The sequence below is a fragment of the Lepus europaeus genome, chromosome 21 (genome assembly GCF_033115175.1).
Source record: "Lepus europaeus isolate LE1 chromosome 21, mLepTim1.pri, whole genome shotgun sequence".
NCBI classification, from domain to species: domain Eukaryota; kingdom Metazoa; phylum Chordata; class Mammalia; order Lagomorpha; family Leporidae; genus Lepus; species Lepus europaeus.
Window position 1 is genome coordinate 47,214,190 of NC_084847.1, and position 27,241 is coordinate 47,241,430.

The 27,241-nt window shown below is 50.5% G+C and overlaps 1 protein-coding gene across 1 annotated transcript in view; it reads right to left on the reverse strand.

The window, feature by feature from the left end:
- The window catches only part of GALNT17 (polypeptide N-acetylgalactosaminyltransferase 17), a 507,972-nt gene that overhangs the window by 230,649 nt on the left and 250,082 nt on the right, over positions 1-27,241 (reverse strand). The window contains exons 4-5 of the mRNA XM_062179837.1: positions 21,669-21,843; positions 14,714-14,911 (exon numbers count right to left, since the gene is read on the reverse strand). Of these exons, the coding sequence (XP_062035821.1) occupies positions 14,714-14,911; positions 21,669-21,843 (373 nt within the window). The remainder of the gene's footprint in view (positions 1-14,713; positions 14,912-21,668; positions 21,844-27,241) is intronic.

Genomic DNA, 27,241 nt, shown 5'->3' on the forward strand with positions numbered 1-27,241 from the left:
GATCTGCTTACGGCTCGGGAGTGGCTCACCCCACAGGCCGAAGCCTCCCACAGCCACCGCACAAACTGCCATCAGAGAAGCCTCTCAAGGAACGCTGTTCTCTTCTTCCCTTGAAGTGGAACTTCTTAGGAGCCTGGGGGTCCATTGAACTTCACGCACAGAAGTCAAACTCCAAAATACCGACGCAGGCATCCCACCAAGTGCATGAAGGGCCTTCCCCTGTGGGTGAGCCCCACCTGGTCTCCCACCTCTCGGGCTCGCCCAGGGCTTTGAAGGAGCCACTGCTGGATCAAGCAGGACTGGTAGTTACATTGTTTCCAACACTCAGGCAAAGCCTCACACAGTCTCTCTGCTCCCCTCCAAAAATGCAACAACACAGAAATCTAGGAGGAAACAAAGCCCCCAGCCCCTGGCTGCGCCTGTGCCTGGTAGCAGGAGCTAATTTTAGAGTTGTGTTGACAGCAAAAAAGAGCGAGGACTCTGACCTAAAACTGCACACAGAGACGGCAAAGTGTCAGCCCACATTTTGCTACTCCCGGAAAATCTAGGTGAATCTCCTACAACCTTAAAAAACCCTGCTGATGGGCCCTGGGCAAGCTTGAGAGCCCCTAACTCAGAAGTTAGGTCGGACGCAGGCAGCACTGGGTTAACCAGAGAAGAAATGCCCCCAGGCCCAACCGGTTAACGGCTAGCGGTCACTTGTGTAGGCTAGACTGTGGGCCGCTTATTATCCATCAGGAAGCCACTGCAGGCTGTGCCACGGGGACTCCTAATTAACTTCCCAAGCTCTAAGACAGAATTCTATGAGCTTTCTCCCCCATCTAAGAGGAAATAGAAACAGTCCTGCGTGCCTACATTTCCATAAATGAGAGGAGAAAATGGACAGGGTGGGGCTCCTAAACCCAGTCCCAACCATGACAAGCCACGTGCAAGTGGGATGTCCTGGTAAAAACTAAGCGGCCGTGGACCGTAACAGCTCCGGTGAGCCCTACCAGAGAGATGAGGTCATTCGGGTCTCAGGCATCTCACCCATGGGACACCCTCGAAACTCAGAAATAATCATGCAGGCAGGACCAGCAGCTGAGAAAGGGGTGCTACAGATAAAGGCCATCAGCAGAGAGCACTGGCACAATGGTGGAGTAAGAGGAAACCCCTTGGGATGCTCACGTCCCATATCAAAGTGATCGGGTTCGAGTCCCAGCTCCGCTTCCAATTCCAGCTCCCCCAGTGCACACCCTGGGAGGCAGCAGGTGTCGGCTCAAGTACTTAGGTCACTGCCACCCACGTGGGAGACCTGGATGGATTTGGCCTGGCCCAAGGCTGCCTGTTGTAGGCAAGCGGGGAGTGAACGGGCAGAGGGGAAGCTCTCTCTGTCTCTCGGTCTTTCAATAAAGGCAAAGTCTCCTTGTAGAGAAGAAATGAACAAAGCTTACTTTCTGCTCTGAACTCAAACTGAGAGTCACACAGAGCTGCCTTTGGGGCTTTCGAGGTACAATGGGAAAAGAGGAAAGGGAAGAGAGGGCAGGAGAAGGAAGGAATATGGGAGCACCTGGGAGATGGAACATTCTAGAACTGTCTAGAAGGGGAAATTAAAGCTACCAAAATAAGAGCGGGAGCCTGCCCTTTTCCACCCCACAGTGGTAGGCATCAAGCTCCAACCAAAATTGCTCGTCCTCCTTCCAAATTGATTAGGTTAAAGGCACCACTGCTTCCCTGTTTATGTTCCAGTAACAACTCAGGAGCTGGGCATTTAATTCAAAGGCAGAAACTTTCATTTTTAAAAATCCGTATATGTAAAATACAACTTGCCCGCTCGATGGCAGCCCACAACATGGCAGCTTTTCACGAGGGAGGAGGAACACCTTCCCAACACGATGCAGACTAATGGACTTGCTGCTGGGACGTGTCACAATACATGTCAGCTGACGCAGGCGGGTGTCTCTGCCTGTCACCCCAGAGAAATGGTTAGGAGGTAAATTCCACTCCAGCTCCAGGGCACTGCATGGGATTTTTTAGTCCCAAAGCAAAGGGACCCAGCAGCCGTGTTAGGGTGTCACACAAAGAGAAATACTGATCCACCCAGCTTGGAGCAGAGGGCACTTAAATGATGTCAACATTAACAGTGCCTCTGCTGGGCAGGCACTGTGGCGCACCAGGTTAAGCCGCCACCTGTAACGCTGGCATCCCATATGGGTGCCGGTTTGAATCCTGGCTGCTCTACTTCTGATCCAGCTCCCTGCTAATGCACCTGGGAAAAGAAGCAGAAGATGGTTCAACTGCTTGGGTCCCTGCCACTCACATGGGAGCCCCAGATGGAGTTCCTGGCTCCTGGCTTCAGCCTGGCCCAGCCCTGGCCATTGTGGCCTTTTGGGGAGTGGACCAGTGGATGGAAGACCTTTCTGTCTGTCTCTCTCTGCGACTCTGCCTTTCAAACAAATGTGCCTTTGCTTTAGTGACACTCGGGGTTCTTCCTCATATGGAGGATACTAAATCAAGGATAATCCAGTGCTTAGGTTATCTGTCATGGCCACCAGCTGTAAGGACCAGATCAGATAGGAAGACACGGGCTATCGGAGTCCCATAGAGAGGAACAAAGATCTTCGTTGTAGATTACAGAAGCATAACAGTAACAAGAGCAGTTACAGGGTTGCAACACTTACTATCAGCTGTGGTCCACTTTAAGCACTTTAGTGGGTTAGTTCATTTACTGCTCAACAGAGCCCTGCACAGTAGAATGACTACAGTCGCCCTCCCTTCCACACAAGGGATACATCCCAGCAGCAGGCTGGAACCATGAGTAGCACAAAACCCTATAGGTACTGTGGTTTTTCCCATGCATACATTACCATGACTAAGTTTCACTTACAATTAGTCAGAGTAAGAAATTAACTATAGGGGCCAGTGCTGTGGTGTAGCAGGTAAAGCTGCCACCTGCAGTGCTGGCATCCCATATGGGCACCTGTTTGAGTCCTGGCTGCTCTTCTTCTGATCCAGCTCTCTGCTGTGGCCTGGGAAGGCAGTGGAGGATGGCCCAAGGGCTTGGGCCCCTGCACCTACATGGGAGACCTGGAGGAAGCTCCTGGCTTTGGATCAGCACAGCTCTGGCCATTGCAGCCATTTGGGGAGTGAACCAGTGGATGGAAGCTCTCTCCCTCTCTCTAACTCTCTCTTTGCCTCCCTGTAACTTTGCTTTTCAAATAATAAATAAATATGTTTTAAAAAAGAAATTAACTATAATTAAAATTAGGACAATCCTACCCATATACTAGATAATCAAGTCATGTAAACCTGGTCGATGCGCCCTCGTGAAATCCCCAGCAACTTTCCCAGAACCGCCTGAGTTGACCAAGATGCTCCTCGAGGGCCCTGCCACAGGAAGCTGTCTCCTGGGCCTCCTTCCCAGCCAACCTGAACAAGCAGCAAGAGCTCTCCAGACTCAGCTGAGACTTCCATTCGCCAACCTCCCAGAAGGAAAAACCGTTCTTTGCTTTTCCCGGGCGTCATTTTCACTCACCGACTTTGCATTTTGAGTTGCAAAAATGCACAGACATGGATATAATTGGAGAGGACTGAAATACAAAGAGAGTATCCTCCAGCCTGCTGAGAGCCGGAGCTCACGCATGGTAGGAACTCAGAGCAAAGAGGACAGCAAACGCAGCGCCACGGGATGCACTCCTATTTCTGAACAGTATTCTATTCGCGATGCTTCTTTCTCGGTGGCACAAGTCCTCTCCTCTCCACTGAACCAACACCCTCTACCCACCTTGCTCCTCCAGGTTTGAAGAAAGCAGGCAGTGTTTTGTGGAGGTTTCTTTTTTTAAAAATTTTTACTGGCTCGCTTCTGTAGATCTCTATTAACTGAAACAGCTAATGATTTGCAAGGCCTCATGCCACAACTTCAGGGCGTTTTTAATTAATACTTTTCATCTAGGGGACTACAAGTTTTTGTCATGCAAATGTTCTACCATGGGAACAATAGGCCTTTGAATGCTAGGTAGGGTTTATGGATGAGAAAATGAAAAGCTCCGTTACACAGTGGGTCAGTGGCCTACCTGATGACACAGAGCCCACAGGCAGCAACACCAATAGATCATTCGTCTGTTGCTGGGAGGCTGGGAAGGCAGGAGAGACCACGGAGAAGGCCCAGCCTCTTCATGGTGGTTTTTTGCTTCCTGCAATATGACGGGCCTCACTGGGCCCCCTGAGCTATAGACTGCTACCCTGGCTCTCCTCACTTAGACCCAGGGACAGGCACACCCGTCAGCATGACCTTTAACCCCAGCTTACCCACCACTGCTGCAAAGGACCAGCTCCACACCCCAAGCCCAGCACCCAGCCCACTGGCGGTCCACGGCTCCAGTTGGTTTGGTTTCTATGCAACATACACATCGCTCCAAAGATGTACCTTGATCTCCTTATCTTATGTTTTAAGATTTATTTATTTGAAAGAAACTATGAGGAAGGGGCGGGGATGGGGAGGATGGACAGAGAGAGAGAGAGAGAGAACCCTTTTACCCACCGGTTCACTCTCCAAATGGCCGCAATGGCCAGAGTTGGGCTGATTCAAAGCCAGGAGCCAGGAGCTTCCTCTGTGTCTCCCACATGGGCTGCAGGGGCCCAAGCACTTGGGCCAAATTTGGTTGCATTGGCATTCCAGGAGGCTGGAGCAGAAGTGGAATAGGTGGGACTGAAACTGTGATACGGGATGCAAGGATGCACGCATCCCAAGTGACATCTTAACCTTCTGTGCCACAACACCCACACCTCTTCCCCCTTTTTTTTTTTTTTTTACAATCCTATCTCAATATGTTTTATTTTTCAAATTCATTTTTTAAAAATTTATTATTACTGTTAGCTTCGATTGGCAAACCATAGTTATAGAGACTTGCATGGTGGACAATGTTTTGATGTATGTACACACAGAACGCGGCATGATTGAACCAAGCTCATTCACATCTCCATTGCCTCAGTCACCTGTCATTATTTCTGCTGAGCCGTTTAAAATGTACTCTTCTGCAGTCTGTGGTATAGGATGATCGCTCGTGATCGCCCTGCTGTGTAATAGATCTCCAAACCCAGTCCTTCTGTCTCTGTGAATCTTTGCGTCTTTGGATCAGCAGTTCCCCTGCTTCCGCTGATCGAATGAGAGTCAGCATTGTTCTACTCTGTAGCGATGAGGTGGCTTTATTAGATTATACACGTAAGTGAGACCATGTGGCATTTTCTTCTCTGTGCCTGAATTACTTCCCCCAGCATAAGTTCCTCAACATTCATTCATACTGTCTCAAAGGACGGGATTTGCCCCCTTTTCATTTATGTATTTTCACTTCACCCCAGAGGCAGAGAGGCACAGAGATAGAAAAACAGACATCTTCCATCTGCCAGTGAGTCTTTTTTTTTAAAGATTTATTTATTTATTTGAAAGTCAGAGTTACACAGAGAAGGCGAGGCAGAGAGAGAGAGAGAGAGAGAGAGAGATCTTCCATCCCCTGGTTCACTCCCCAATTGGCCGCAATGGCCAGAGTTGCACCGATCCGAAGCCAGGAGCCAAGAGCTTCCTCTGGGTCTCCCACATGGGTGCAGGGGCCCAAGGACTTGGGCCATCTTCTACTGTTTCCCCAGGCCATAGCAGAGAGCTGGATCGGAAGTGGAGCAGCCGGGTCTTGAACAGGTGCCTGTAAGGGCCAGGGTGTTAACCTGCTGCGCCACAGCGCTGGCCCCAGTTGAGTCTTCAAATACCCACAATGGCCAAGTCTGGGCCAGGCCAAAGCCAGCAGCCCAGAATTGAATCCAGCCAGATCTCTCATGTGAGTGGCAGGGACCCCAAGGACTTGACTCCCAGGGTGCACAGCAGCAGGAAGCTGGATTGGAAGCACAGTGAGGTCTCAGATCCAGACACTCTACCCAGGCACTCAAACCAAGGCACATCTTGAGCTTTTTGCCAGATGCCTGCCCCAGATTTCCCCCTTATTAAAGGCTGAACAGTACTCCTTGGGTTCTGAATCTCTGCTTGGGACTCAGTCTACTGGGCTGTCTTGTCACTCCCTGCCCCAAGACAATGGGGTGATTCCCGATCCAGGCAGCATGAAGTGGTGTGGGGTGATGTCATCACACGTCTAGAACAGTGTGCAGTTTAAAACTTTGGCATTCTTTACTTCTGGAATTTTCCATTTAATATTTTTCAGACACTGGTTGACCACAGGGAACTGAAACTGGGAGAAGCAAAATTGCAGATAATGTGTGTGTGTGTGTGTGTGGGTGGGTGGGTGGGTGGGTGGGTGGAATTACTGTACCCAGCCCAAGGACGTCTCCTTCTACTTGCCTGACCAACACCTGACTCCCAACTTTGCTTCTCACTAGGTGCATGACCTTGGGAAAGGTCCTTCCCTAACTGTACCCTCAGCTGCTGTCCTGTAATAAGATGATAATGATAGTCTTTATCATATCTTAGGGCTGGCAGGAGCACCAAATGGATTTTCATCATGCAAAATACAAGAATGGCTGGGACCAGTGTTGTGGTGCAATGGTTTAAGTCCCCTGCTTGCAATGCCAACATCCCTCCCATATTAGAGTGCCAGTTTCAGTACTGGCTGCTCCACTTCCAATCCAGCTCCCTGCTAATGACCCTGGGAAGGTAGCAGAAGATGGCCCAAGTACTTGGGCCCCTGCCACCCACGTGGGAAACCTTCATGGAGTTCCTGGCTCCTGATTTCAGCCTGCTCCAGTCCGGGCTGTTGTGACCATTTTGGGGAGTGAACCAACAGATGGAAGATCTCTTTTTCTCTATGTCTTTATGCCTTTCAGATAAACAAATCTTAAAAAAAAAATGAAGATTGACATCAACTTCTCAGTGCTAGCAGTGATTTTCATGAACTTTTCCATCCAATTCTTTCCCAAAATTTCTTCCCTCCCATGAACCTGCACTTACCTGGGCCAATACACTATCCCATGGACTTGATCTTGTGTCTCCAACTGGCCCGTGAACTCCAGGACAGGAGAATCTTATCATTCACTGACACTGTCCCTCTAGACATGTGCCTTTCCCATAGCTGAGCACACAATTGCTTCCTAAAATACACCTGCTGATGCATAGGGAAGATATGCCTATTTTTAAAGCCTAAAAAAGTCTAAAAAAGACTCTGATTCTTTCCTCTTGTGTAAGCCAGTCGTATATTCCTGCAGGGAGGGGAAAAAATAACCTGTTCCCTTTAGAGACATCTGTGTACAGAATTTGAGCTCCTAGCTGCAGCCCTTTGAACTAAGAGAGTCTAGCAGGCTCTAATGAGTCTTGCACCTTATAATCTATCATCAAACTGTATGTTGGATTAAGAATTGCTAATTGTTCATCACCAGCCCCAATTAGGTATTAATGAATAATGTCACTAATTACAGGGTCACATAACAGAGTACAGGGGTGTCACTGGCACCTCAAAGAAGATGCCTGACTCAGCTCTTAGCCAGTGCCCTGACAGCAGTAGGTCATGACAATTCTCACCGATGACACTGTGGACCCTGCCCCCTCGTGGTAAGAGTCCAGGCATTTCACAGCTGGAGGGAACCCTACAGATCAGCAGCCCCCATGCTGTGAGCTACGGGCCTCTGAAGTTGGGTTTTTTTTTAAGATTTATTTATTTGAAAGTCAGAGTTACACAGAGAGAGAAAGAGGGGCAGAGAGAGAGAAAGAGAGAGAGGTCTTCCATCCACTGGTTCACTCCCCAGTTGGCTGCAACAGCCAGAGTTGTGCCGATCCAAAGCCAGGAGCCAGTAGCCTCCTCTGGGTCCCCCACACGGACGCAGGGGCCCAAGGACTTGGGCCATCTTCCAGTGCTCTCCCAGGCCACAGCAGAGAGCTAGATGGGAAGTGGAGCAGCTGGGACTCAAACCTACGCCCACACAGGATGTTGGAACCGCAGGTGGTGGCTCCACCCACTACGCCACAGCATCAGCCCCTAAAAGTTTTCAAGAATGCATGGTGCACCTAACTTAGATGCCTTCAGGCCACATGCAGGCTGAGCACTTCCACTCCCCAAATCCTCAATCCAATATGTTCCAAAACCTGAGACTCTCTGAGTGCCTCCATGATGCCTCCAAGTGGAAATTTCCACACCTGACTTCCTGTGATGGGTCACAGACAAACACAAGTGCACTTCAAAAAAAAAAAAAAAAAAAAGATTGCATGAGATGACCTTTACGTTATGTGTATAGGATGTATCTGACTTGGACCCCATTATCCAGGTATCACAGCACCATAGAATTCACAGCTCTCGTTGGTCACAAACCCTCAGTGGAAATTTTCGTGAATTTATATCCCTGAGCCTTCAAAATAGCCACCCATTATTTTGTACGTTCTTGGTCAGCTCACCCATCCCCATTGTTCTCAGCGATGACTCCAGACCTTGGCCACTTTTCTGTAGCTCAGGACCCTACGCCCACCTCTCATTCTTAGTAAGTGACGTCACCTCTTCATTCACAAAGTGTGAGTCACAGAACCTGAGCTTCCATTTCCTGCCGATCAAGACCAAGCCCCTCTTCACGTCCTGGGTCCCGGCCTCTCTGTCCGTTCTGAATTCATAACTCCTCTCTCTCCTTGGTCCAGTCTCCTGGCTACATCTGCAATATTGCCTCTGTATCTGGAGACAACTGGCTCCAGGTCTGCAGATGCCAACATGTGTGGATGCTCAAGTCCCTTCTATAAAATGACACAATATTTGCATGCATCTTGTTGCCTACTTTAAATTATCTCTACATCACGTAGGATACTAATCCAATAGAAATGCTATGGAAATCACTATTAGACTGTAGCACTGCTGGCATAATGACAAGACAGAAGTCTGTGCATGTGCAGTCCAGATGCAATTAAAAAATAGTTTCAGTTATGGCTGGTTGAGTCCACAAAAGCAAAGCCCTCACATAGGACTGTGCTATGTTCAAACAGAGCTCTTCCTGTGCTCGCTCTGACAACAGATGCAAGCCACGAGTTCACTGGATAGGCAAAAACGGCTGGCTGGCTGTGTCGGATGAGTGAGTGGAGTCCTGGCAGAGCACCGTGTCGGGAGTGGGCTGTATCCAAGAGCAGGGCCGGGGCTCCGGCCACTGAACCTGAAGCCTGGCAACGCAGAAGGATCCTTGCTGGTGCACAGCTTCCAGTTAGGAGAAGGTTGAATGTTCCATGCAGCAGAGGGGAGCCCCGTGCAGGGGATGTCACCTGTCCCCCTCCCAGGGTGGCGGACAAAGTCAGGTGAACGCCTGAAACCATACGTGGAACACAATGGAGACAGGTGGACCTGGGGCCACTCTAAAGCAACCACCTTTATGGGCCACCAACAAAGATGCTTCAACATGGATGAATCTTTTAAACGAAGAAGCCAGACTGGGGCAGGTGCTGTGGGGAAGTGGGTTAAGCCATTGCCTGAAACATGTACATCTGGGTGTTGGAGCGCTGGTCAGGGTCTCGGCTGCTCTGTCTGATCCAGCTCCCTGCTGGTGTGTCTGGGAAGCAGCGAGTACTTGAGTCCCTGCCACCTTCATGGGCGAAGAGATAAAGTCTTGGATTCTGACTGTGGCTTGGCCCTGCCCTGACTGTTGAAGCCATTTGGGGAGTGAACCAGTGGATAAGTGCATGGAAGATCTCTCTTTTTCTCTTTCTCTGTCACTCTTCTTTTCAAATGAATACATACATCTTTCTTAAAAAGAAGCTAGAAAGCCACATATTGTGTGATTCCACGTATACGAAATGTTCAGAATCAGCAAACACTAAGATAAGGAAGGCAGACCGGCCCTTAGCAGGTATGGTCAACTCTTTATTGAACGAATGGATGGATCAGTGGGTCTGAGGCTCAGATGGAGGCCAGGGCTCACAGATGAGCAGAAAGAGATGAGCTGGTTCAGAGGCACACCTGTATTTCTGGGGTGGGAGGGGACTTCCCACAGGAGATCCACAAGGAAAGGAACGGCTTGGGCAGCGGAGAAGAAACAGGTTCAGAACAGCATCAGGGAGACGGAGGGGCTACCGCTGTGACCCAGCCAGCCAGGCCCTGGCTTCACAAAGCAGAGAGATGAGCGGGTGGTACATCCAGGTAAAGAGAGGCTCCAGCCAGCAGACCCCAGTGGAAGCATCTGGCCATGGTGTGCAGTGTCCGCCCTGAGGCTCCCTGGGAGATGGGCCTCGAGGCACTGTCTCACTCCATTTTCCACTGCCAAAAGGGAAAACCATGGGCTGGGTAATTTAGAAAGGAACACGGTTTATTCTGCTGGCAGTGCTGGAGGCGGGGAGGGACAAAGTCAGGGGGCTTTGGAGAGGTCTTTCTTGCTCATGGAGACTTTGAGGGGTCTCGAGGTGGCACAGGGCATCACGTTGTTAGGCAGAGCAAGTGACCCACAGGGAGTTTTGTGACACAGCCATTTCCTGGATAATTTGTTAATCTGCTAATCCGTGCACAGATTAATCCATTCTCATTCCCCCTTACAGGTCCTACCTGGGCCTTTACCATGGGGATTACATTTCAGCCTGAATTTGGGCCAGGCCATTTAAACAGGAGCAGCATCTACAAACCTCATGAACTTTCATGCAACGTTCTGCCCCCTTATTCATGTTCAGGGGGAATGATCTATGGCTTTCAGCAAATTATCAGAGAGGCCCTTGACTCAAAAGAAGTTTAAAATCCACTGGTCTAATGATGGGTTGTTGATGTCACATAGAAAATGAACTAAAGATCTCTCTCTCTCTCTCTCTCTCTCTCTCTCGCCAACTCTCCCTCTTGGCTCTCTGTCCCTCTGCTTTTCAAATACATAAATAAGTAAATCAATCAATCACTCTGGAGAATAATGGGGGCATAAGACACAGACGTGGGAATCTTCCAGAGGCTTCTGCACTCACGTTCCAGGAAAGTCTGTGGCTCTGGGTGATGCTACTTCTCTCAAATTCCCCAGCCCCACAATAAAACCTCATGCATCTCACAACTCCCACGGTGAGCTGCATGGACAAAGATGGACCAAGGCTACCTCAGGAATGACCAAGGGCTCCAGGGGAACAAGCGCAGAGCAAAGACCACATTGTGGGGGCCATCATAGACATGTGTATGAGTCCTCGTCGCTTCGAGGAGGGACTTACTGTCGACATTATGAAGTCAAGACATTACACAAAGGATCGAGATTTATTGATTTATTCCTCTTAAGTCTAAGGACCCACTGGCCCTGTGTCTCCACAGCCCACCATCCAGGGCTGGTAGCAGGTGCCTCCATGATGGGACATGCATTTTTAGTCTTCTGGCATAGGATAGAAGCAGGACTCAAAACCAAGTCCCTTCCAACCCAACCACCAATCCACCTCCTGACCTGAACACATATCCATCTCCAACTCAACTCCCACCCAGCTAGGAGCAAGGAGCATACTGACCCTAACTACACATGACCCTACTGTCCCAGAAGGGTGTTCCTTAACCCGTGCCCAAAAGAGCCCAGTGTGACCCCCGTATGACCTTCCTGGGGTAGCGGAAGTGAACACCACCACCATTTTGAGTGTGTTGTGTGTGCAGAAGTAACTGCACCTGCACATAACACGGAGCTGGGTGCAAACAGATGTGTCGTGTGCCAAGCAGCAACCCAATAAAAACTCCCGTTAAGCTCCCAATGTAGAGCCAGTGGTGGAACCTCTCTTCACCGTGCTGTCTCCCTTGTGTCTGGGCATAATTAAAAGTTCTCAGTAAACCTTTCTGGGTTCATGTTGACTGCTTGTTAACTTTTTTTTTTAAAGACTTACTTATTTATTTGAAAGGCAGAGTGATAGAGGAAGAGAAAGATACAGAGAGACCGAGACAGGGCTCTTTTATGAACTGGTTTACTATCCATATGGCCGCAATGGTCAGGTCTGGGCTAGGCAGAAGCCAGAGAAGCCAGGAGCCAGGAACTCCATCTGGATCTCCTCCATGGGTGGCAGGGGCCCAAGTTCTTGGGCCATCCTCTGCTGCCAGTATGTTAGCAGGGAGCTGGATCAGAAGTGGGGCAGCTGGGACCCAAACTGGTACTCTGATATTGGATGCCAGCCTCATAAGCACAGGGCGCCACAAAGCCAGTCTCTGCTGGTAGATTTTGATTACAAATGAGTCCCGGACTTTGAGGCAGTATTGCCCCCATCCCCCACCCTTACACTTGACCCTTGCCCTCCTGAATGGTACCTGTGCACTTTGCATACCCGAAACTCCGCAGTAAACAGAGAAGAGCAGAGGACAAACAGAAAACCTTGGAAAACAGCTGTTTTCCAGGCAGGAGGAAAACACTCACCTAAGAATAAACAGGGGAAGAACTCAAACAGAAATGTTATAAATTCCTTTCATGTAAAAATCTCCTTTTATTACCTTGCCTACCACTGGGCAGTCTCTCCTAACCTAATGCTATTTGGGTTATGGGAAGTTCTCTACAACCCCACTTTTACCAAAGCAAAATCATACTTATTAAAAATTTGGTATCATGCTAAGAAGGGGCAAACCTCACATCCTAATGGTAACAAAATCCTATTGTCTCTGACTCTGTAATAGCCAAAGGATCATACAATGTCTTCCCTACAATTAAATATCCCCATCCACTATTAACAAATCAAGCATTTTGCAAGTGAAGATACATTAAAAGGAGATCATTCGTGCTCGATTCTATTTTGTACAACAGAGATGGATGTACTATTAATGACTCGTGATCACGTTAGTTTCTGGGTTCCTTTGAAAGTGCATTATTAATCATCGATTCATGTTACCGTAACTCGGGAAATAAAAGCTAGCTCTTTGCTTAGTGCCTTTATAGATGCCGGCTGGGCATCCCCAAGCACTTGGACTCTCTGCTGCTACTACTTAGGGTCACATCCTCCTTCTGTTACCTGTCACGGCTGGGTAGCCAGCCTTCCCTGTGTCAGGTTGGCCAAAATATCAAACTCCCCATCTGTCAGTCCATCAGTTGAATTTCATCCCTTGAAGATCAGGCCAGGGGGTCTTCAGGCACTGCTTGTTAAAGTCTCACTATTCCTGAAGGCCATACTCCGGGTCTCAGGTAACACCTTGGCAATGACATTGGTATCTGCAGAATGCCAGGAGGACAGCCCTGCAGCCTTGCGGGATGGCTGTGGCGGGCACTGAGCCACGAGATGGTTCTGGCTCAGGGAGTTACAGGGCTATAAATGACCTTCCCTGGGGCACAAATCTATCCGCGGGTGACTCTGCTCTAAGGCGATTTTTCAGCTTGAATGGGAAAGAACAGGACGTCTCAAAATCCTACTCTTATTTATCACGGATTTGTCAAGGGAGGAAGAACTTCACGATCCCCAGGAAGGAGCTCTCACTCCTAGTCCAGGATGCCTTCTTGTTATCCCCCTTAACACCAACAAGCATGCATCTCTGAAACCTGGCCACAGCCACAGGCCTCTGTCACCTCCTGGGACTCTGGACAGAACCCAGGTTCCAAAACTTCAAGGTCATGTTGAGCCCAAGTTGAACTTGCAGGAAATAGCATAAAGGTCACTTTGGTTGAAAACCACAGCATTCCCGGTGGGCTCAGCGATCCCGCCAGCCCCAAACAGCCACACCCTCGTCTCTGCACCTGCTCGTGTTGTGCGACATGAGAACACTACAGATGAGATGAAGTGTCTGATCTTGGGTGGGGAGGTTGTCCGGTATTGTGCATCTGGACCACAGATGTAACAGCAAGAGTCTAAGAGGGAGACGAGAAAGCAAAGGAGGGGAAAAAGCCAGGCGGCCGAGGCAGCGGGAGCCAAAGGGAGAAGGGAGGTGGCTGTGGCCTCTGGAGCTCCCTGAAGGACCCAGCCCTCCCAACACTTGGACTTTTGCTCCATATGGGTCATCCAAAGGACTGCAGGAGAATAAATCGATGCTGCTTTAAGTCAGTGTGTTTGTGGTGAGTTGACCCAACAGCAAGAAGAAACCAAGAGGACATCGAAATCAACCGACTTCATTAGAGAGCCTTACTACTTGACATTCTCAATGGGTGAGCCAGGAGATTCGGATCCCCTTGTCCTTGAAGGCAGACGGACAGCATCTGGGACCAGGAGGCAGACAGAGAATTCCGAATGCCCCTCAGTGACCCAGAACACCCCACAACCATCACCCTTTTCTATGTGATATGGTATGATGAAAAAAGACGGAAAATGCTGCAATTATACACGTTTCCAAAGATAAAATGCAGCCCCCGATCCCATTACTTCTCCAGAGAGGGTACATTCCACAGCTCCCAGTGGGTGGATACCTCAAATGGTGGCTGGCACTGGTTTTCACCCACGCACACACTGTGCCTATGATAACGTTGCATTTGCATGTCAGGACCCGTGAGAGATGAGGAACCAACAGTAACGATATATTGCAATACGAGCTATTGAAAAACATGAGCTGTTCTTTTCCGGAGTCTTCCGACCACGGTTGACCACACGCAACTGAAACCGTAAGAGCAAAACCGCAGAGCAGGTTCCCCCAGGGGAATGCGACTTTGTCCAATTTTACAGAGTTCACCACCCAGGGGGAGTGCACTTGCGAGCTGCCCTTGGACTCTTGTGCGTGATGGAGCAAAACCGCAAAGTCCTCTCTCAGCAAGAAACCTACGCGCTCCTAAGATACCCGCAGCTCCCAAGCAGCCGTTCGCACCCTGCCGCTCCAGCCCATGGCTGCGTCAGCCTCTCCTCCAGTGCCCTCGGGTCCCCAGAGCTGGCCCTGCTACAGACCTGATGGGGAGGGAAGGGTCTCCGGCGTCCCACCAGTCCTTCGGGGGGCTGATGTACATGCACCACAGCTCCCAGCTGTACCCGTGCGCCGAGTTCTCATACCGCTGCACCTCAAAGTCGTCCTGCTTGATGTTGTCGATGGAAGGCAGGATCACACGCTTCCGGTTTTCCTGGATGCGAGACAGAACGGGCTCCGCCCTGAAACACAGAGAAACCGCCATGAAGCCGCTCTCTCCACGGCCATGGGCGCCGAGACCCAGGGGCGCCGAGCGCAACAAGCGAGTGTGCTAAGAGGCTGGGCTTTGGGCGGGCTGGAACTCCGAGGGAAACTGAGGCTCCCCAAAGCCTGGGGGTGCGGCCGTGGTGAATGAAGCCGCTGCCGACGTGGGCTGGGAAGCATGTGAAAAACACAGGGCATGCCTTCACCCATGCTGGAACCACCAGCCGGATGCCTGATTTGGCCCGAGAAGCCTGGAGTGAGACTTCAGGGCAAGGGGTCCTCTACACCAGGAAGTGCCACGCCGCGTTGTGGCACAGTGAGTGACGCTGCTCCCTCCTACACTGGCCACCCAGTTGGCCCTCGATGTTCCACTTCCCATCCAGCTCCCTGCTAACGCGCCTGGGAAAGCAGCAGAAGATGGCCCAAGTGCTTGGGCCCCTGCCACTTATGTGGGAGACCAGGATGGTGTTCCTGACCCCTGGCCTCACCTGGCCCAGCCCCAGCCACTGTAGCTCTTTGGGAGAGTGAATCAGTGGATGGAAGATTCTCTCTCTCTTGCTCTATCTCGATCTCTCTCCCCCTCTCTGCAACTCTGCCTTTCAAATAAAATAAATAAATAAGTTTTAAAAAAAGCAAGTGCCAAGCACCTCTTTTTACTGTTTTAAAGATTTATTTATTTATTTGAAACAAGGTTACAGAGAGAGAGAGAGAGAGAGAGAGAAAGGTCTTCTATCCGCTAGTTCACTCCCCAAATGGCCACAATGGCCAGAGCTGCGCCGATCCGAAGCCAGGAGCCAGGAGATTCTTCTGGGTCTCCCAAGCGGGTGCAGGGGCCATCTTCTACTGCTTTCCCAGGCCACAGCAGAGAACTGGATTGGAAGTGGAGCAGCCGGGTCTTGAATCGGCACCCATATGGGATTCCGACACTGCAGGCGGTGGCTTTACCCACTCTGCCACAGCGCCAGCCCCAACCAAGCACCTCTTTCATACCCACAGTATCCTGGCTCCATGATTTGCACTGTGCTAGGGCTTTACCCAAGCCTCATAAGCTTCCCCTCAGGGTGTTCGCTGCCTTCTCTTATTTTTTTTTCTGCTGCTACTCAATTCTCTTTCCCAAAATAGGTCACCTCCGCCCTGGCCGGCCTGGTTTTAATAAGCCCTTCACCAGCTTCTTTGTGTGTGACTATTTCAGTAGGTTTAATTGATTATTTAATTGATTTGTTAAAAGGGATCTAATTGAATTGGTTCACAATGCAAAGCTGGGAACTAATTAAATGCAAAGGCAGGCGGAATCTTGCCTCCCAGCTCAGCTCCCACACCTCAGCTCTGCAGCAGGCATCAGCCGGGGGCTCTGGCTTCAGGTTCAAGGTGTAGCCCGCTGGCTGTGGACAAAGCAGATGGTCAGAGAGCTCCGCCAACGCATCCCTCTGAGGCGGGCGTAGGAAGGGATCATTTCCCATTCTGGAGAAGGAAGAGGTGGCCCTTGGAAGCCAGCGCATTAATCTCCCAGTTTAGACCAGAGTGCACACCTTGGAAAAGAGTCAAGTGAAAAATTCCATTCCTAGGCATTATTTGGAAGAATAATGAGAACCTGCGGTCTACAACCCATCTCTTTTCATTTGCAGCTATTGAATTACCTGTTGGCACGGCTCATCTTTCTATTTAAAACGAGCAATAAAATACACCCCGGGCCACTGACCCTCCAATACTTTTGCGCACACCGTATAGGCTGTGGCCAAATGGGACCGACTCGCTGAGGCTGCACGACCTGCTTCCAAGCCTTGCCCCTTCCAAGGCCTCACTGATGCCGCACTGCCCTGGGAATGCCATTTGCACCACAGAAAGTCTGACCCCTAAGAAGCCTGAGACCAAGTTCCGCCTCTCCCGAGAAGCCTTCCTAATTTACCCCAGAAGGAAGGTTTTTGCTTCCTTTCAAATTAAAAAAAAATTATTATTATTTTATTTGGGAGGCAAAGAGACAAGAAGAGATCTTCCATCTGCTAGTTCACCCTCCAAAAGCCCACAATAGCAAGGGCTGGGACAAGCTGCATGCTAGAGCCGGGAGCTCCATCCGGGTCTTCCATGTGGGCAGCAGGGATCCAAGTAATTCAGCCATGATGTATTGTCTCCCAGGGTGCACTGTGGCAGGAAGCTGGATTGGAGGCAGACGTGGGACTTGAACCAGGCACTCTAAGATGCGGGCCTCCCACACACACCTACCACACAACAACGCTCACCCCTTCCTCTCAACGTCTAGGCTACTTCCTCCACCTTATAGAGGACACACTGACCACTAAGGCTGCCTGTGCCGGTCACGGCGCACACTCTTTCTCCTTATGAGCCGGGGGTAGCTGGTATTTATTGAGCACTTACTGAATGCCAGGCACGATTCTAAACATTTCACAGGCATTGTCCCAGCACCAATCTGATGGGGTGGAGTTTCTGATTTTACACAGGAGGAAACCAAGGTCTAAGGACATTTAAGCCGCTTCCCCTAGGCCATGAGGTCAGCAGGTGGAAGAACTCGGTTTCTGACCTAGACGTTCTGGTTTCAAAACATCTTGTTCGGTGGGCCCAGGACGGTCTGGGGCTGCCCATAGAAGCACTCCACTGCAGCCCATTGCTGTGGTGAAGGCAGTCTGAGCATGGGGGCAGAAGACGGTAGCTCAACTAACGCTACACGGCTGAGGACCTGGAGCCTCGTGTCTCGGAGAGAAGGTACAATTCCTCCCCATCACTTGCTCCCCTTCCTGGGGACGTCCTGCCTGTTGCCTCCCTACGGAAGTCCACTCCCTTCCCCAACCTCCAATTAACACTGGGCTTGGACTGCTGAATTGCTTTGCCAACAGATGGAAGCGAAAGTGACAGTGTCGCTGCTGCACAGAAGCTTCAGGAGTCTCTGGAAGGTTCGGCAGGTGTTCTCTGCCCTGAGCCGGAATGTTCTGGACAGGTGTACTCCTTGGATGCCAGAACCCAGAGGACGGGCAGACATGGGAAGTCACAGACAGACACCAAGAGCTCACGAGTCGCTGAGATCAGAGATGATCACTGCACTGGAACCGAGTTCAAGTTGAGACAGAATGATGAACTTGGAATAGGGCTTTGGTTCAGAGAGGGTCTGTGCCACTCAGACAGAAGTGTGGGAAATGAGCCTGACCACCTAGGCCTGGAGTCCCAGAGCTGTCAGACGAGAGTGGACAGACTACAGTTCGACTATTCGCCAGATTTCGAATTCGAGCTGGGTGGCCAACTACACTCAGTGTGCCCAGGACTGTTCCAGTGTTACCACTGCCAAGTCCAGAGAAACCTCAGTGCCAGGCAAACACGGACAGTTGGATCCTCAAAACCCCAGCTTAGAACAGTGTCAGGGGCACGGCAGGCATTCAGCAAATGTCATCCAAAGAGCGAATTCAGGCAGCCAACGTGTTCAGGAATGGGGGACCTTTCATCTTCCAAGGGCCATTTGGAGGTTTAGGACATCATTTGTGGGCAGTGATGACGATCAACTTAAAAATCAGACTGCTGAGGCCGGCGCCGTGGCTTAACAGGCTAATCCTCCGCCTTGCGGCGCCGGCACACCAGGTTCTAGTCCCGGTTGGGGCACCGGATTCTATCCCGGTTGCCCCTCTTCCAGGCCAGCTCTCTGCTATGGCCCGGGAAGGCAGTGGAGGATGGCCCAAGTCCTTGGGCCCTGCACCCGCATGGGAGACCAGGAGAAGCACCTGGCTCCTGGCTTCGGATCAGCACAGTGCGTCGGCCGCAGCAGCCATTGGAGGGTGAACCAACGGCAAAAGGAAGACCTTTCTCTCTGTCTCTCTCTCTCACTATTCACTCTGCCTGTCAAAAAAAAAAAAAAAAAATTAGACTGCTGGAGATGCTTTGAATTTTGATTCCCCACCTGCAGTTACCTTAAGGCCAAATGAATTAGTGGCTGGACGTTCCCTACCCTTGGCCGGTGATTGATAATGGAGGACTGGACTGGGACACAGGTTGTCAAGAGAGAGAAGGAGACAGGGACGTGAGAAACGGTGATGGTAGCACCAGGGAGCTGTCACTTGGCTTAGCACTTAAGATGCCTTTGTCCCATATGGGAGTGCCCGGGGTTTGCTTTCCGGCTCTGGGGCTCTTGACTCCAGCTCCCCATCAAGGTAGACCCTGGGAGGCAGCACTGATGGCTCAACCTGTGTGGTCCCTGCCAGCCAAGTGGGGAGTCCCAGATGGACTGTCGAACTTCCAGCTTCAGCTCTGGCCCAGCCCTGGGCACTGCAGGCATTTGGGAAGCAAATCAGTGGATAGGAGTGTTCTTTCTCTCTCTCTCTCTCTCTCTCTCTCTCTCTCTCTCTCTCTCTCTTGTCTCTCAAACAATTTTTTTAATTTTTAAAATTTTATTTTTATTTTTATTTTTTGACAGGCAGAGTGGACAGTGAGAGAGAGAGAGACAGAGAGAAAGGTCTTCCTTTTGCCGTTGGTTCACCCTCCAATGGCCACCGTGGTAGGTGCGCTGCGGCCGGCGCACCGCGCTGATCCGATGGCAGGAGCCAGGTGCTTCTCCTGGTCTCCCATGGGGTGCAGGGCCCAAGCACTTAGGCCATCCTCCACTGCACTCCCGGGCCACAGCAGAGAGCTGGCCTGGAAGGGGGGCAACCGGGACAGAATCCGGCGCCCTGACCGGGACTAGAACCTGGTGTGCCGGCGCCGCAAGGCGGAGGATTAGCCTAGTGAGCTGCGGCGCCGGCCTCAAACAATTTTTTTAAAAAGATAAAACTAGCTAGAAGTAAGAGGCAAGGTTGCTTAGATGAGCAATATGACAACAAGGGACAACTCAGATGAAACGGACCAGTGTCGGGGGATGCTCCCAGTTTTGGCACAAAGAAATGAGGAGGTGATGATGTGGAGGGAAAGACATCAGAGATGAGATGTTATGCCTGGGGCTGCAATGGGACATGTGAGCACATCTGTTCAGAAGTTTCCTAGCTCACTGGTTCTCAGACTGGAGTGTGTGTGAGTCCCCAGGAGGTACTGCTTAAAGAACACTGCTGGATCCCAGGCCCACAGCTCCTGACTTCACAGGTCTGGGTGGGGCCCGAGAATTTGCATTTCTAGCAAGTTCCCCCTGCTGCTGGTCTGGGGACCTCACTTGGCTAACAGTTACGATTAAAGGCAAACAACGCCAGGGCTCAGGGAAGAGGCAGGGAGTCACCAGGGTGGATGCCAGCAAAAAGCCGGGGAGGAAGCTGGTGTCTGGTCTGGCGATGGTCAGGTCAGTGCTAACAGGGGTTAACAGGCCAGGTTTCTGCATGGTCACACACACAGCCATTCTCCTCCTTCCATCCAGCCATGAGGAAGATGCCACAGTTTGTCGCCAAGGCAGAAGCAGAGACCTGGTAATGTCCAATTAGTGATGGGATGTTGGTTCTTCTAGTCTGGTCCTGTGAGCAGCACCGACTCATGATGGTACCTTTGAGTGTAAATAATCATTATTTGTGAAATACAAGATTCTTCTTCTTACTAATTAAGCAATCCAGGTCACAGGTTATTTAACCTCTGCCTCGATTTATCGTTGGTTGGTTAGCAATAATCATTTGACCATGCTTTTAAACCACAAGGCCCTACTTGAGCTTCAACATGCTCACTGAGTTGGGCATTTGTGGTGCTTCTCTCTTCAACCGTCCAGAATTGTCTACTCCCCGTGTGCTCACCAACCAATTTGTCTCATATTGTTCTTTTCACCTGGAAAATCGTCAGGATCACATCTGCAGAGCCAACACTTTCTCTTCCTCCAAATGCTGTTAAAGGGAATCCTGGTGTGGTGACGATGGAACCTTTAAGAGGCGGGGCCTACGGAAGGCCATGAAGTCACCACGGCCCCGCCCTCATGAACGCAGTCCCTGGAGGCCAAACAGATGGGTCTACTGCATGGTGGACTTGCAGCCTCCAAAACTGTGATATAAGCCAACATCTTTTCTTTACACATTCCTCAGCATCCAGCGTCATATTACAGCAATACAAAATGAACTAAGAGGGGCCAGTGCTGTGGCACAGCGGGTAAAGCCACCACTTGCAGTGCTGGCATCCCATATGGGCGCCTGTTTGAGTCCCGGCTGGCTCCCCTTCCCATCCAGCTCTCTGCTATGGACTGGGAAAGCAGTAGAAGATGGCCCAACTCCTTGGGCCCCTGCACCTGCATGGGAGACCTGGAAGAAGCTCCTGGCTCCTGGCTTCAAATCGGCGCAGCTCCGGCCACTGCGCCCATCTGGGGAGTGAACCAGCAGATGGAAGACTCTTTCTCTCTCTCTCTCTCTCTCTCTCTCTCTCTCTATCTCTATCTCTGCCTCTCATCTCTCTCTGTGTAACTCTCACTTTCAAATAAATAAATAAATCTTAAAAACCAAAATGAACTAAGACAACTATCTTACCTCCTAGCCAAGGATTATTTGAGCTCTACCTATGCATATCATTTTCACCAGGAATTGTATGATGATGATGATGACGGCAGTGCTGACCATGAGCAGCAACAGTGGACTGTGTAGACAGCAGTCAAGTTTTTCACTACTGCCTGGTTTTATCCCCGTCAACAGTCTCACCTTCTTCTTCAACCAATCCATCTCCATTAGTTTTTCTAGTGGCTCCAGAGAAAACAGGTAAATACACCCTCCCTCCCTCCCACTCTGATTCTAATCCCTTCTGACTACACTTCACATCCCAAGTGCCTCCAGGTTGCGGCTCACGACCTACCAGCCAGCGGTGAATTCCACGTGGGCATCAAAGAAGCCAGTGACTTGGCCAGTGGCCACCTTCCAGCCCTCGATGCGGGCTCGGATCAGGCCCTCTCTCTTCTGGTTACGCACCACCTTCACCAGCCCGGGGTAGCGTTTGTGGACGTACTCTTCCAAGGGGGCTTTCAGCTCCTCTACAAGCAAAGACAAAATGCAACAAGGTCTGTGTGCATTCATTTCCAATGTGCACCCCGTGATGTCTACAGATCTCCTGGAAGCTCAGAGATCACAAATACGTTTATTTATTTATTTATTTATTTGTTTATTTATTTTTTGACAGGCAGAGTGGACAGTGAGAGAGAGAGAGAGAAAGGTCTTCCTTTTTCCATTGGTTCACCCCCCAACGGCTGCTGCAGCTGGCACACCTCGCTGATCCAAAGCCAGGAGCCAGGTGCTTCCCCTGGTCTCCCATGCAGATGCAGGGCCCAAGGACTTGGGCCATCCTCCACTGCACTCCTGCGCCACAGCAGAGAGCTGGACTGGAAGAGGAGCACCTGGGACAGAATCCAGCGCCCCGACCGGGACTAGAACCTGGTGTGCCGGCGCCGCAGGCGGAGGATTAGCCTAGTGAGCCACGGCGCCAGCCCACAAGTACGTTTAGACGTTAGAAATTCTGGTAGAGAAGAGAGCTTAGCTGCACAGGGAGTCACCCAGGACAGCGAAGTTCTGACAGTGTACGGTGCACAAACTGCACAGACGGCAGATCTGGGTTTTGTATTGCAACTGCTGCAGACCAGCAGGTGTCTTTGAGATTTCCCTTCTTTTCAAGATTTATTTCTTTATTTATTTGAAAGGCAGTGTTACAGAGAGGAAGAGATGGGGGAGGAGAGAGAGAGAGAGAAAGAGAGTGAGTGAGGGAGAGAAAGAGAGAGGTTGATTGATCTTCCATTGCTATTTCACTCCCAAAATGACCACAACAACCAAGGCCCAGCCAGGCTGAAGCCAGGTGCCAGGAGCTTCACCCTGGTCTCCCATATAAGTGGTAGGGGCTCAAGCACTTGGGCCACCTTCCACTGCTTTCCCAGGCTCATTAGCAGGGAGCTGGATCAATAGTGCAGCACCCAGGGCTCAAAGTGGTGCCAGTATAGGATGCCGGTGTCGCCGACAACAGCTTTACCCACCAAGCCACAATGCCAGCCCTAAGATTTCTTTGCTTTGTGGCTCTTCCTCCTTACATGGCCAGAATTCCTGTCCCCTCACTGCCCCCTGGGGCCTGTTTGCTGACTTCTGTTTGGGCTTTTCCATCTTCACACAGACTGGCTCTTACAACATGAGTCTTAAAATGCGAAAGAAATTTTTGTCCAGGCATAGAAATGTCACCACGGTGGCAGAAGCTACGGTACCAGGAATTGAACGCTCCCCAACAAGCAGATGTGGTAGTGCTTTACTTGTATGATGCCATCTAATCCTGAGAGCAAACTAAGGTTGCTAGATTCATCCCACTGATTAACCAGATGAATTCCGTTTTGCAAACGAAGGCACAGTTGTAGGAAGGCTCACCCAACCCGAGGCCACACATTGGGTAGAGAAGAGACAAAACACAGCTCACTTCTGTCTAACTCCACAAAGGCTAATATCTTTGTCTACTTGAGAGTCCTCAGATGTAGGGAGGAATGAGAAAGGCTAACAGAGAGAGAATTCCCATATATCCTCATTCTTAGTCTCCATGCTCCGAGAGTCTTACTCTGTAGGTCTTTCCTTAAGTCTAGGAACAGTCCAGTGATCCTGATAAAAACAGGTCCATGTACATTGATCAGCACTGTCATCTCAGGTTTGGTGTGGCGAAAGCTAAAAATGCTGTATTCACAGATATTGTGCCGATCCCTTACTTTCTGGGCATACATGGAGTTTTTACCAAATGAACACCGTATCTGTGCGGTATAAGTAGGGGCTAATTTTTTTTTTTGTGCTGTCCCTAGAAAGTGGTAGCCATGTGACCTGGAGAACGCAGAAGGAATCGGGGTATGCAGATTGCTGGGGTTAAGAGAGTTCCCAAGGGTAGAAAGATGTGAAATGGTGGCTGTCAATCAAACGTAAGGACGATGGGGCAATGGGAGTGTTACCCACTGAACCGTGTCCCTCCAAATCTCATCCATGGAAGCCCTACGCCCAAGGACTTCAGCATGCGCTTGTATTTGGAGATGGGTCTTTAAAGAAATGACTGATGGAGTGTTTGGTCTAGTGGTTAAGACACCAGTTGGGCTACCCTTGTCCCACACTGGAGTGCCTGGTTTCAGTACCCAGCTTCACTCCCGAGTCCAGCTTCCTGCTAAAGCAGACCCTGGGAGGCAGCAGCGATGGTTCCAGAGCTTGGATCCCTGCCATCCATGTGGGAGGCCTGGGTCAACTTCTCCACTGCTCGCTTGCCCAGATCCTGCCAATATGGGCACTGGGGAGTGAACCAGTGGACAGGATCTCCTCTTTTAAACAAATATATTTTTAATTATTTTAAAAAAAGAGAGTGATGCTTCTTCATTTTATTACTTGAGAGTTCAAATAAGGCTGTTGGGTGGTTCCCGATTCATTTTTGACCAGTGGCCTTGAAGAAGGGGACATCTGGACACACACAGAGACACCAGGGCCATGCGTGCACAGACCAAGGAGGACCATGTGAAGAGGCAGCAACACGTTAATCACCCGCAGGCCAAGGAGAGAGGCCACAGAGGAAACGCACCCTGCCACTCCTCCTTGGCCATGAACTTCTAGTGTCTAAAGGTTTGAGAAAATCCAGTCTGCGGTTGAAGCCACGCACTAGGTGGTATTTTGTGTTGGAAGCCGAGAAGATAGGGAGGTTGGGAGCGAGACAGGGAGACCAAGGGAAAGATACTCCCGGGCTCAAGGAGGAACATGGAGCCGGGCTGGGAGGGGAGAGGACCTCAAACGCCCACGAGGGACAGCCGTGGCTGGGTGTTAAGACTGCAGGGACGCTGCCTCGTGTTCAAACCCTGGTGCTTCCACTGGTTTCCTAGGCAACCCCGAGAAAGTCCCACAACCTGACTGCACTGCCGTTTCCCCACCTGCAGAGGGCTGTAATAATAACAGTATTGCACTCACAGGACTACCGTGAGGATTAAATGACGCAGTATAGACAGAACGCCTGGAATTATCCCTGGCATGGGTGAATTCTTAACAGTCAGCGTTAACATTCAGTGTGAGTAATGACTGTATTTTTCCCTCATTCCTTCCACATAGGTGGACGTTTCTAGAAGAACCTGAGCGAAGATTTCAGAGCAGTTTAGGGAACCTGAGGAAGCCGTGCCCGAGGTGGTGAAAACCAGGCCTCTATGTTTCTCAAATCTGGAACTCCATCAGCATCAAATGGAAGTGTGCGAACAAACAACTGGGCCCCTTCCCCCACTGCTCCACTCCTAGCAGGTCTAGGGTAGCAGCTCAATGTTCACATTTCTTTTTTTAAAAAAAAAATTATTTTATTTGAAAGTGAGAGTTACACAGAGAGAGAAGGAGAGGCAGAGAGAGAGAGAGAGAGAGAAAGAGAGAGAGAGAGAGGTCTCCTATCTGCTGGTTCATTCCCCAGATGGCTGCAATGGCTACAGCTGCACCTATCCGAAGCCAGGAGCTTCTTCTGGGTCTCCCATGTGGGTGTAGGGGCCCAAGGACTTGAGTCATCTTCTACTGCTTTCCCAGGCCATAGCAGAGAGCTGGATGGGAAGTAGAGCAGCCAGGACTCGAACCAGTGCCCATATGGGATGCCGACACTGCAGGCGGCGGCTTTACCCACTACGCCAATGCGCAGGCCCCGTGATTTGAGTCTTGAGGGACTGAATGAATGGCCATGAGAGTGGGCAGACATAAAGCAAGGGTGCCCTTGAAGCTCCGGCCCCTGCAGACATACCCACTCACTACTCTCAGGTACAGTCCCACCCACCGTGTTATGGTGCACTGTGGGGTCTCCCCAGATGCACCTGCTTCCTTTTGAAACCGCCTTCCTTCAACACTGGGAGCTAAGTAAATCTCCTCTTTTATAACTTTCCCTTGCCTCAGGTAGTTTGTTACAGCCACAGAAAATGGACAGAGACAGTTGGGGAGCTCATGCTTGCTTGGTTTTTCATTTATTCCCCAGGAGGGCTGGCTGGGTGGGAGGGGATGAAGGGATGTGTCTTTGAAAGTAATGGACCATGGGATGAGTGGTGCACCCTGGGATGCTGCAACGGGAATTCGGCTCAGTGGCTGTGTTGGTCTGTGTTGTCAAGGTCAAGGAGGTCATTCTGATGCTGATCGCTGAGCACTGTGCCCAGGGACTCCCACGCACTGAAGGGGGACCTGGGACCCGGCTGTGGCTCTGCCCTGGAACTGGATGTCAGCTCCTGGCTGTGTCAACCACCCTGTTTAGCTATCCAGTGATTTTTCTCATTTGCTAAGTGGCTGTGATGGAAACTTTAGGAAAGAGTAGGGATTTACAGCGTTGGAGAAAGAAAGTGTGGTCAATGTAGCTGCCTTTTCTGTAGCTTGAGGCTCCTGAGACGTGGATATCAAAGGGCATGGTGAAGTATAAAGAATAAATGGGTAATGGCTAGTCACTTGTTATTAGCCTTACGGCTGTTTAGAGGAAATGAAAAGCTATGCAGAGAGCCCTTAATATGCAATCAATAAATGTTATTTCTAATCATTGCTCTATTAAAAACACAGCTCAATGCTATAACATCCCATGAACAGCGGCTTGTCTTTCTACCTAGTCAATATAATTTTAAAGTCTGAGGATGGTGGCCCGGTACTGTGGCGCAGTGGGTTAACACCCTGGCCTGAAGTGCAGGTATCACATATGGGCACTGGTTCAAGACCTGGCTGATTAACTTCCCATCAAGCTTTCTGCTGTGGCCTGGGAAAGCAGTGGAAGATGACCCAAGCCCTTGGGCCCCTGCACCCATGTGGGAGACCCGGAAGAAACTCTCTTGGCTCCTGGCTTCGGATCAGTGCAGCTCCGGCCATTGTGGCCAATTGGGGAGTGAACCAGTGGATGGAAGACACCTCTCTCTCTCTCTCTCAGTAGCTCTTTCAAAAGAAAGAAAGAAATCTAAAAGCAAGAACAAAAACAAAACCAATACATCTATGTGGGAGACAGAATGACAAATGTCACCGTGGCAGTCTGGATGACTGGGAAAATGCCATCCATTACAAAAGAGAAAAGAGAAGAGGAAGAGCAGGTTGATGAGTTTATCTGGGACAAGTCAGAGTGCCAGCACGGACAGGGGTAGACAGCAGCTGAAGCAAGATAACTGCCCAGAGGGAAGGAGACAGGGCATAGGCGTCAGGATAGCGTGGAGCGAGATGGGGTTGATGGCACGTAAAGGGAAGGTTCCAGAAGATGGTTCTAAGAAGGCCTAGGAACACACTTTGGGGCACAAGTGCACTGAGAAGGCAGGACGAAGAGCCAGGGGGCACGATGGGTTGAAACAGCATCGCTGGCACACAGTCTATAACAGGCAGCCTGTCCAAGGGGAGGGGCGTGCACACTGAGCCTCCAGCAATGCTACAGGACACCAGCCCTGCCTGTCCTCAGCCAGCCATTCCACA